Source organism: Saccopteryx bilineata, chromosome 2, assembly GCF_036850765.1.
Source record: "Saccopteryx bilineata isolate mSacBil1 chromosome 2, mSacBil1_pri_phased_curated, whole genome shotgun sequence".
In the NCBI taxonomy this organism is placed as follows: Eukaryota; Metazoa; Chordata; class Mammalia; order Chiroptera; family Emballonuridae; genus Saccopteryx; species Saccopteryx bilineata.
The window spans coordinates 32,963,972-32,976,188 of NC_089491.1; the positions used below are offsets into that span (position 1 = coordinate 32,963,972).

The window sequence follows — 12,217 nt, forward strand, 5'->3', positions numbered from 1 at the left end:
TGAAGTGAGAAACGGGGAGGCAGACAGACAGACTCCCACATGCACCCGACCAGGTTTCACCCGTTAGGGGGCGATGCACTACCCATCCGGGGCATTGCTCCTTTGCAACGAGAACCATTCCAGCGTCTGAGGCAGAGGCCATGGAGCCTTCATTAACCCCCCGGACCAACTTTGCTCCAATGAAGCCTTGGATGCTGGAGGGAAAGAGAGAGAGAGAGGAAAGAGAGGTGCCCCGGCCCGGGATCAAACCCAGGACTTCCACACGCTGGGCTGGGCTGACGCTCTACCGCTGAGCCAACCAGCCAGGGTCAGGAACGTACAGCTTTGGAAGTATGTTCAAAAGAGTAACTCTTTTGAAGGTCAAAATAAATTGGATTTATCATAGAAACTGAGAATTCATCCAATTTCTATATTTAAAAATGTCTGTTCTGAATTATATAATATCCATTAAATGTTCCAATGGCACAGTATCTAAACAAAAATGTAATTGTCTTGCTTGTGGTATTATTTCTATTATTGTTATTGTTTCTATACAGTGGTATCCAGCTCTCTACTAAGGTATACACCTATGTTCTAGAACCAGAAGCCCACTGCTTACTGTCATATTCAGTTGGGCAGTTACTTAAAAAAAAAAAAATCACTCCATTTGTTTTAGCACTTGCCATAAAAAGTGTGTGTGTGTGTGTGTGTGTGTGTGTGTGTGTGTGTGTAGCAAGAAAGAGAAATATGATAACCAAATATAAAATGTTAAATCTAGGTGAGGGTATTCAGGTGTTCATTATATTACTTTTTCATTTTTTCTGTGTGTAAATATTTGTAAAATAGAAAGTTGTTATAAAAAGTCACTGGATTTGTAATTTGTCTTTGGCTAAGAAAAGAGCCAGAAGGAAGGCCTTGTTGCTTTAGAGTTTTGGAGATGTGTGTGGAAGAAGCTTTAACTGTGTCCTGTACCATTGTACTGTGATACTGTTAATTGAATTTCACTATGACAAGAGGCCTTCAACAGTCATCAAATTTAAAAGAATTTTCTAAATAGACTTTTACTGGCATTTTGAGGAATATTTAGAGTCTTCTATGGCTTCTGGAACTGACAAGTCTTCTCATCAGTTTTTCAGTGAAAACCTCTGATAAACAGGCATGGCAGTTGAGGCCATTTTGTTGGTCATGAAATTGCCCTCCTTCATACATAAAAATGTAATGGCACTAATTTTCGTAAAACACTCCAAGTGAGTATTTTCAAAGTAGTGCCTGTTGGTAGCAATGCATGTCCTCATGCCTTAGAATGTGTTGGGGATTCTTTTGAAGTCCTTTGTGCCAGTTACTAGTTGAGGAGGAAAACTCACTTTAGTACATGATTACGGCAGATGTGTCTTTGGTTTGCTGCCTGTATTTCCTTCTGTCTCCTTCTCTTGAACCAGCAGCATTCAGAGGTGTGCTTTCTGCCTTACCTTTTCCTCATTTCTTTATATCTTTCCTGGGACTTTCTTTGTTGAAAGGTTCGGGTAAATAGGCTGAGAACTTGGAACTGGAGTAGGAAAGAAGGCAAGAGTGGATACAACAAGCTGATTTTACCTAGTCAGCCCTTTTGTTTCTGGATATGAGCTGGATGTAGCAGCTTTGACTCCCTCCTCCATCCTCCACCCCAAATTCAGGAACTATAGAAAGAGAATTTTGACACTTGAGTGTCAACAGGAAGCTTCCAACAGTTGAAACTTGATATAGTTTTTGAAATCCCAATTTAAAACTTATAGCTTGAATAACCCTCACCTAGTGATAAAATTTAGTTCACTTCCTAAGCCCCTAAATTTCCCATTTATTGTAGGACACAAAGTAAGAGAGATGTAGAAGGAAGAAAGGAAAAGGAGGTCAGGGAAACTGGAGAGACAGAATGTTGAGGGACAGCCTCTTCCCACTGCTCTGACGGCAGCAGAGCCGGCGCAGTCACTGTTCCTGCAGAGGACTGGGGTGCCAGGTTTCCCATTTGTCACAGATCTGCCATTACTCTTTTAGATTCTCCCATCTGGAGGGCCCATAAAATGAATCTCTACGTCTCTGGTGCAGATTTATTGACTTATTATAGAGGGCTCTTCTTATACTGTACTTAGGGAATCCTAACTGGTACATCTTTTTTGTATATGTATTATATATTAAGAGCTTTAAGAATTTCATTTGAGGGAAACAATTAGAAATAGCAGCAGCAGTAGCAGTAATGTTAATGAGTTTCATAATGATAAAGTGTAACTATAAGAGCCAGGGACCTTGTCTTTTTAGCTCCCTGTCTCTAGCACTGGAATAGTGCCTAGCACATATAGTAGGTGTTCAGTAATAGTTGAATAGATGGATGGATAAATGAGTAATAAATAGTAACCAGCATTTATGAACTGTTTGGGAGATACTTCATTAAATATTTTAAGTTGGTTATTTCATTATCTCCCAATGGTACAATAAAGTATTTTCTGCGATATTTTGCCAAATCTAAATTGTCATTGATTATAAGTCACACTTTTATCTATAACTGAAGAAAAAGAAAAAATTGAGCTATAACACACTTTCTTATTACATAGAATTTTTATATCTATGGTAATAACTTTTTTAAAATTTTATATACTTTATTTACTTATTTATAGAGAGGAAGAGAGAGAAAGGTAAACATGGATTTGTTGTTCTACTTGCATGCTGTCATTGGCTGACTCTGGTATTTGCCCTGACCAGGAATCGGACCCGCAACCTCAGCATGCTGAGACAATGCTCTAACCAACTGAGCTACCCAGGGCCTATAAGAACTGTGTTAGACTTGCTGAGATACAGATATTTTTTGTCATATTATTATGTATACCTAAAAAGGAAAATAAATTTATTCAAGTAATCCTGAAATAATTTCACATTACAAGTCTGACTCTTGTCCAGTTCTGAGTTACTGATTTTTGTGTTTTTCCACACATTATCAACTTTTGTGCCATTAAGAGTGTTGGCAATGTTCTTTTTTTAAAAAAATTTTTTATTTACTTTTTAAGATTTTATTCATTTTTATTAGAGAGAGAGGGGAGAGAGAGAGAGAACAGGGGCAGGAGCAGGAAGCATCAACTCCCATATGTGCATTGACCAGGCAAGCCCAGGGTTTTGAACCAGCAACCTCAGTGTTCCAAGTCGACGCTTTATCCACTGCGCCACCACAGGTCAAGCCGGTAATGTTCTTGATTAAAGAATGCTACTCTACTCTTTTTAGGGGTTTCTTCCAAGCTGCTGATACCCATTCTGCAAGTATTGATGTTGGCATTTTACTATTTGACAAACCTCAGTTAATATTTTTCTCAATTGAAATTTCACTGTTAGACAACTTTTATTCAAAGTTAGCAAAATATAACCAAAACAGTAATAGTGGTTTTCCATAGTGGTTGGATTACAAATATTGATACTTCTTGCTTTCTTCTTTGTAATTGTCTTTTTTCCCCCAAATTTCTGCATATACACATAATTAGAACTTGCCTTTGCTTCAGCTGTGGATCATGATCTCACTCTCATCTTCTGCAGGTTTCTCATTTGGGGAGTTCGGGGGTAAATTCCATCACTCTCCCCAGTGGTGGTCGTGCTGCCTTAGGTGTAGGAAGTTCATCAATCTGCCCCTGGTGCGACAGGGTTCTCTGCTGACCCCCAGTGGCTATAGGCTGTATGGCAAGAGACGTTTGTAAAGTATTTACTGGTCAGTGCGGTACTCCTACTAGCATTTTTAGGAAAGTATTTTGTAATTGTCCTTGAATTAGGCAAGCACATGCTCCTAAATACCAGAGTTACTCTTACCTGTTTGCTTTCCATTGCTAACATTAACCTTCCACATTTTAAATTGAGAAGCTTTATGAGCGCTATGCATAAATGAGGCATTAAGAATAATAATAAGAGAATGGATCTTAATTAGCCTAACCACAAAAAAAGAAATGTCAATTATGTGAAGTGATAGAAGTGCTAATACTCCAATGACAATCATATTGTAATACTGTAATATATAAATGTGGCACACCAACATATTGTACAACTGGAAATTTACACAATGTTGTATGTCAAGTATATTTCAATGAAACAAATTTAAAAAGAAGAATAAAATATACAGTAAATAATTCATGTGCATAAAACAGAACTTGGATGTGCAGGCTTAACCTGAGTTTTTTTGTTTGTTTGGTTGGGTTTTTTGTGACAGAAACAGAGAGAGACAGAGAGAGGGACAGAGAGGGATAGATAGACAGGAAGGGAGAGAGATGAGAAGCATTAATTCTTTGTTGTAGCACCTTAGTTGTTCATTGATTGCTTTCTCATATGTGCCTTGACTGGGGTGAGAGGGGGCTACAGCAGAGTGAGTAACCCCTTGCTCAAGCCAGCGACCTGGGGTTCAAGCTGGTGAGCCTTGCTCAAACCAGATGAGCCCGCACTAAAGCTGGCAACCTCGGGGTTTCAAACCTGGGTCCTCTGTGTCCCAGCTCAACGCTCTATCCACTGCACCACCGCCTGGTCAGGCACCCAGAGGGTTGAGTAAGCATCCAAGCTTTCTTTGTAATTTTTCTGTTTAGGGTTTTATTTTGTTTTTGTGTTTTTGTTTTGGGTTTTCTTTTCTGCCCTAATTGAGGGAGGGCATGGTTGGGAAGAAAGAAAGGTACATTCTTATTTTTCTTTTTTTTTTTTTTTTTTGTATTTTTCCAAAGTGAGAAAGTGGGGGAGGCAGACAGACAGACTCCTGCATGTGCCCGACCTGGATCCACCCGGCATGCCCACCAGGGGGTGATGCTCAGCCCTTCTGGGGCGTTGTTTCACTGCAATCGGAGCCATTCTAGCTCCTGAGTTGGAGACCATGGAGCCATCCTCAGCACCTGGGCCAACTTTGTTCCAATGGAGCCTTGGCTGCAGGAGGAGAAGAGAGAAAGGAGAGGGGGAATGGTGGAGAAGCAGATGGGTGCCTCTCCTGTGTGCTCTGGCTGGGACTCGAACCCGGGACTTCCACACACTGGCCAACGCTCTACTGCTCAGCCAACCAGCCAGGGCTAACTGTACATTCTTATTAGCAGTGGTTCTTATCCTGGAACCACAAGAACAGTCAAACCTATCTGTTGAAATTACTTGCCTCTTCGTACTGTCTGCCATGGATAGCTGTAGCCGGGTGGACACTGCTGATATAGGACCATGAGGCAGTCTCCCCGTTTGGCACCGTACTGGGCATCAGTGAGGGATGCAGGCAGACAGAGCCCATCAAGGAAAAGCAAGTGAGCATTGAAACAAAAGTACTTGCTAATTTTCCAATCAGTGAGCTGTTAACCTTCTGTAATTTATAATTCCTTTGATATCCATTCTAACACTTGATCCATCCAGTTAATAAAAAAATTATTATACCTCTTAAGTCATTTTTTGGTATATTGTCAAAATATCATATTGTAATTATCTTAAAATTGCTTTTGCCAAAGCTTGTAAAAAGTTGCCTTTATGTCTGAGATTATTGATCAATGTAATTTTAAGGTTTTTGCTTTTTAATAATTAACAGCCACCTCATTGTGCAGCACTCCTGCTGTGTGATGTTGTTTGAGGATTAAGCAAGCCTCTGCTCCCCCCGTAGTTTTCAAGCATCATTAATCTTCAATCCATAAGTAGAATTTTAAGGCATCCTAAAGGTTGCAGTGTTTAACTTTGTAGACAGACGTGTTATTCGTGCCAAGACTATTGCAATAGCTTCCTTACTAGTGTCCCCTAGTGTAGTTGTTTCTGCTGTCAGCTCTCCTAGAAAATTAAGGTGGTCAGCGGAGGCTTATTGCAGTTCTGTGTGTTATGTTTTGGTTTTTTTACAACTACTAGAAATAGAGGCAAGACTGATTGATTTTCATTGTATTTTGTGCCACCATTTTAGAATTCTGCCCTCATTTTTGCTCAGTTAAGAAAAACATTTTCAGACCCTGGCCCAGTATCTATCTATCTATCTCTCTCTCTCTCTCTCTCTCCTCTCCCCTCTCTCTCTCTCTCTCTCTCTCTCTCTCTCTCTCCTCCTCCCTTTCTCTCAGTTTGGAAAACTAAAAGAAAAAAAAACACCCCAGTTTCATCTGTTTTAGACCACTTCAGTGCTCTCTAAGGTCACCATTCTAAAAATTCAGTGCATCTTTTATCATTCTCGTACATGACATAGGTATCTTAGTAATTGTGATTCCTAAAATGTGACATCAGCATACATTTTGATTTTGGTTCTTATTTTGAGACTATAAACACAAATTTTAATGATCTTTAAAAGAAAAGAATCTTCACTAAGAATATATTCTTAGGTCATAATAAAGGTGTAGTTTTTTTTTAAATGTGTGTATACTGCTGAGTTTCGGTTTTTTATTGTAATAACTTACAAAAAATTTTCATATTTAGGATTATAAATTATTCTTCTAGCAAAGAATCTAATATTAGCTGTTAGCCTTTGAAAGTGATTTAAATTTAATTTTCTTTTATTAAATGCTGTAATAGGCCTTAGTGTAGAGTGACTTGAATAACTATTTTCAAAATTGGAATTTTGTGCATTCTAATTCCTTTCTGAAATATATCTATAGTAATGTTCACTAACGTTTATTTAGTTTCCTGTGTCATGCATTTGTGTTATCTCATTTAGTTCTTAAAACAGTCTTACATGGTAGAAATTATTGTCCTTACTTAACAGATAAGAAACTAAGGCACAGATAGTGCAAGCTACAAGTTATACAGCCAGTAAATACCAAATTTGGGATTTAAAGAGGTAATATATGTCCAGAGCTTGCCCTCTTAGCCAGTACACACTCATCACGATTGATTTTTTTTCCTCTCACACTGAAAAAGAATTATTGAACCAAAATGTCTAAGGTTTGGATTGTTTGGCTAATGGGCTTTACCCAGATCACATACAAGGGTGAAGTTAATTATTTTTTCATTCTTTTAGCTGATATAGCCCAGAGATATAGGATAAGCAAATATCCAACCCTCAAATTGTTTCGTAATGGGATGATGATGAAGCGGGAATACAGGGGTCAGCGATCCGTGAAAGCACTTGCAGATTACATCAGGCAACAGAAAAGTGACCCTATTCAAGAACTTCATGATTTAGCAGAAATCACCACTCTTGATGTAAGTTGTTAAATTTGGCTGGATCAAATGAACACTGCCTGTTTGATTAATGTAAACAAATTCTTATGCAATCAAAGGCTCTCTGTACATTTTCTTATAGTTCACTGCAATGGACATATTTGACATATACATACTTAGCAAGTTGAAATTTTCTTCAGTTTGTCAAAAATGCTAATGTTTTACTGAAACTTTGAATAAAATGTATAGCATTCAGTAAAGTTGCACTAATTTGAATTGATTGAGGTCAAGTGGTCGCCTGAATTATGAAGAAATAGATGTTAACATCAGGCCTGTACAACCAAATTTCTGTATTTTCCTTAGTGGAGACCCTCCAAGTGGCTGCTCTGATTATACCTGTACCCGCTCTTTGATGTATGTTTCAGTGTCCTTTAAAATAGCCCCCCTTAATAATGAGCTCAGTAAACCCTTCGTACACTAAGTAGTGTTTAAAAAACAAAAACAATTGAGTTTGGGCTTTAGATTGTCATTGTCAAGTTTGAGATTTTATTTTTATCCTACTTTCTTACTAGTAAGTAAACCAGTTGTGGTTTCATGGATGCTGTCAAAAGACATAATTATGGCTTATGGGTCAGTGGCAAAGGACTTTATTGCTTACATTACAGCCACCAGTGGGAGTGTGTTTGCATGTTTCTTTGACCCCCTCCCCCAAGTCTTGTGGAGATGACACAGGGGCCCAGTTGGATGCCTGCATGTGCAGTAGGTGTGTTAAAGGAGAACTCTGGGCTCCAGGAACCCCCATATCAGTGCTAGTAGTAAGCCTGCTCTCTGTCCCAGAAGGAGACCATTGTTACCTCAGCTCAGTGATGCTCGTTGCAAGCAGGACCCTGAGAAGTCTGGGAAAGAGTGGTCAGGGTTTTGCAGTTTGTGTCTACCTGCATATGTAACAGTGTGAGAGACCCATGGAGGAATCTCCACCAACAGTCAGTCACATGTTAATAATTGATGTTCTATTTTAAAATATTTTAGAATTAGTCACCTTATTTAGGAAAAGACAGTCATTGATTAAATAGTTATCTATTTCTTGAACTTTTAAAATAAAATGCAAGAAAGAAATGTTCATAATTACATTAGACTGTATAGCTAAGACTCTTTTCAATCATGTTATCTTTAATAGTTTTGAACTAGGTATTAAAAGCCAAATATGTTATTTATAGTCGTACTTCATTTGGAGATAATTTGATCAAGCTGGGTAAATGAAATAACATGGTTATAGAACTGTATATGTTTGTAAAATAATTATATTATTTTACAGCGCAGCAAAAGAAGTATCATTGGATATTTTGAGCAAAAGGATTCAGAACACTATAGAGTTTTTGAAAGAGTAGCAAATATTTTGCACGATGACTGTGCCTTCTATTCTGCATTTGGGTAAGTATCGTGGTTGAGAGTGTGTTAGTGAGAGTGGGTCAGTTTGGCTGAGATATTAAAAGTAAAAAATAGAGAATTCATGGATGAGTCTGACTTACAAGCAAATAATGTGTGATTAGTCTATGTGACCACATCAATGACCTTGATCCCAAGTTAGTAGTAATAGTCTGGGTTTAAAAGTAGGTTTTTAGTGCTAAAAATGCTAATCCAAATTTATAAAATACCAAGTCACAAAAGCACCTAAAATTTTCCTTTAAAAAATCTCCCTTGTATTAAATTTTTATTTAATAAATTTTAAAAATATATGCTTTAGTTAGTATTGCATAGCCTTGTCAGTAGGAAAAATAATGGACAGGTATATATTTCAAAAATATAATTCACACATAAAAACAGCCAGCTCTGCTTCATTCGGGTATATTATTATTATTATTTTTCTTAAAAATTATTAGTACTACATCTCTCTTCCCATTAGGGCTGTTTCAAAACCAGAAAGATATAGTGGGGACAGCATAATCTACAAACCACCAGGGGTAAGTTGCTGTTTTGTAGTGTATATAATTTTAAATATAAATTAAATATCAATACATGAATTAATTAACAGTCTGTCATTGTAATTTTTCCCACACAAAAATAGAATCTGTATTTTTTCAATTTATAGTTTTCATTTTAATGTTTGCAGTGTTTTGACATACTGAAGTTTTAAATTTTTATGTGGTCACATGAATGAGATTTTTGCTTATACAGCTCATTTCCTGTTCTGAGGTTAGAAAATTATTGGCCTGTATTTTCTGTGAGTGCATGTCTTTAGAAGTAGGTTACATAGCATGACCTCCAGGTCATCAGAACCTGGTAGTGTCTCACCGTGCAGTTTGGTTGTTAAGAGCATGGGTTCTGGAATGAGCCTGAGTCTTAATGTCAGACCTGCCACTTTCCTAAGTGTTTATCTCTGGGGAAGTTTCTTAGCTTCTCTGTGCTTCAGTTTTTTCATCTGCAGAAATGGCTATAATAATAATAGTCCGTTTTAGTGGATGTTTTTAGGACTAAATGAGTTAACATACATAAAGTACTTACAACAGTGCTTGGACATAGTAAGTTTACTCAGTTCATGTTAGCTATTATTTTTATCATTTTAGGTACTTCATAACTATTCACTTTTGAGTCTATATGGAAATAGATAGTGTAGATAATGAATATTGGAGATGGCTATGCCTTAGATTTATATGGTATCTTCTATTTTTCAAGGCTTTTTCACTGGAAATTTTCTTCTAATATCTTCAACTCCTAAGAGATAGCTAACTTGTTTCTTTGAATAATTATTCTTTTTCACAATGCCTGCCTGCCATTGGTGAAGATACTGATAAACAGTTGATTGGCTCAAATCCAAGGAAAAGCAGAAGGCTTAGGTATCAGAGTTTGGATAATCAGGTCCGTGACAACTACAGAATTAGCTTTTTACCATTTGCAGCCCTCTTTCTCAGAAGTTTCATGTTTATTGCTTCTTTGTATTCCCTGTAGATTTTCTGGGGTCATGGGTGGCTTTAAGAATGCATTTTTGCTGGCACAGATTAGATTTGCTTAATACATATATTTTTGTTTTTATAACAGCATTCTGCTCCAGATATGGTATACTTGGGATCTATGGCAAATTTTGATGGGACTTACAATTGGATTCAAGATAAATGTGTTCCTCTTGTCCGAGAAATAACGTTTGAAAATGGAGAGGTATGGGATTTCTAATGTGGGCCATTATTTTTTAATTCAGATTTCTGAAAAAGCAAATTTTGTCTACTCCTCTTACTGTTTTATTATATACTGACCTGTAGTAAAAATTTCTGTACTGCAGGCCAGTGTTTCTCACCTGTGTTGTTCCAGGACCCTCTGTTGCATTTCCTGCAATGTCAGTGGTACAGTCTTGAAAGTGAATTTGAAAGTGCCTCTCAGGTGATTCTGATAACCACCCTTGGTTAAGATTCTTGTCCAAGGGCTGTCCTTTAGAAGCAATGCTCCGCAGGTTTTAGTTACCTTTAACTATAGAGAGTGAGTAATCCTTTGCCATTTATCCTAAAACAGTGAAGTTATGAAAGCAGTCATCAGTTATCATGTGCCTGAAATAAAGCAAACTTACCGCTTCCACAGAAACAGAGCACAAAATGCTCAGAAGCTGAAGAGCAGGTACAAAGGGCTGCGTCTCTGAGGTAGCTCTCCCTGTTGTATTCAAAACACCTTCCGTTTCCTGTCACTCCTTTTTAAAACCCACAGTCTCAGAATGCAATTTTTAAAAAATGTTTTAAGTACAATTAAAAAAACCTTTTATATTCATATACACTTCAAAAAATTATAGTGTGTATGGCTCAAATTTGAATATATGTCCTAAACAATTAACACACAGTAAATACACTCCAATAATCACCATCGGGTCAGAAGTTAGCAATTCTGTAAAGTAATCAGACATAAATATTTTAGGCTTTGAGGCTCATACAGTCTCTATTGTCAAAACACCTCCACTATGGAGTTGTGGCACAAAAGCACCTTAGTCAGTATTTAAGTGTGGTCATGTTCCAGTAAAGCTTGCTCGCTTGTGTTCTATTCTTTGTTTATTTATTAAATGAACACCTCTGCTACTTTTCTCATTCTCTTGGCTTCAGGTATACTTGGCTGAATTACTTACATTTTTATTATATTAGCTCATTTAGTCCTCAGAGGCTTAAAAAGAGTAACTTATCATAATTATTCATTCACCTGCTTTGTTCTTGCAGAGATAGTTTCAGAACTAGAGTGGAAAGGTCTGGACTGGTAAATCTTAAACAATAAAACAGGAGTTCCAACTACTCCTAAATCGTGTAAACTGGGGGCAAACCTATGAATCTAGCTGTCTTTTTTTTTTTAATTAATTAATTTTTTTACAGAGACAGAGAGTCAGAGAGAGGGACAGATAGAGACAGACAGACAGGAACAAGAGAGATGAGAAGCATCAATCATCAATTTTTTGTTGCAACACCTTAGTTGTTCATTGACTGCTTTCTCATATGTGCCTTGACCATGGGCCTTCAGCAGACCGAGTAACCCCTTGCTCGAGTCAGCGACCTTGGGCTCAAGCTGGTGAGCTTTGCTCAAACCAGATGAGCCCACACTCAAGCTGGCGAACTCGAGGTCTCGAACCTGGGTCCTCTGCATCCCAGTCCGACGCTCTATCCACTGCACCACCGCCTGGTCAGGCTGAATCTAGCTGTCTTGATATCCCGTTCCTGAATCTTTTAACATCTGCTTGGTAGAGAATATGTTGACGGACATGGGAACACTTAGAAGCCCACGCAGCATAAACTGCCAACTACTATGTTTATGTAAATGAGTTCAGCAGATAGATTTTTTTTTCAAACTAATCTGCTTATTACTTTTCTCCTAATAGTTGTTAGTTTATCCATACTTTTGTTTAGTCTAATAAATATGTTATATTTGTTTTGACTTTTAACTCCCTGGCTCCTAGTTTTCTAAAGGTCACTGCTAAGTCTTTTTTCCCAGTTAGTATTTTTTGTCCTCATTTATTCCATCATAGGTTGATTGCACATTATTGCATACAAAAATCTGAGCAAAAGAGCAGTGCAATCAGATTCTGTGTGTTTAAGGGGTAGTCCACACGTACAGATAATATAATATAAAGACATGTCATACCACATGAGAGGCACTGAGGAAATATCTGGGAACTCAGAGGAGAAGTGGGTCA

General features: G+C 37.6%; 1 protein-coding gene across 1 annotated transcript in view; it reads left to right on the top strand.

Annotated features, from left to right (window-relative positions):
* ERP44 (endoplasmic reticulum protein 44) overlaps nucleotides 1–12,217 on the top strand; it is a 99,309-nt gene that overhangs the window by 67,990 nt on the left and 19,102 nt on the right. The window contains exons 5-8 of the mRNA XM_066256654.1: nucleotides 6,923–7,107; nucleotides 8,381–8,496; nucleotides 8,969–9,026; nucleotides 10,102–10,218. Of these exons, the coding sequence (XP_066112751.1) occupies nucleotides 6,923–7,107; nucleotides 8,381–8,496; nucleotides 8,969–9,026; nucleotides 10,102–10,218 (476 nt within the window). The remainder of the gene's footprint in view (nucleotides 1–6,922; nucleotides 7,108–8,380; nucleotides 8,497–8,968; nucleotides 9,027–10,101; nucleotides 10,219–12,217) is intronic.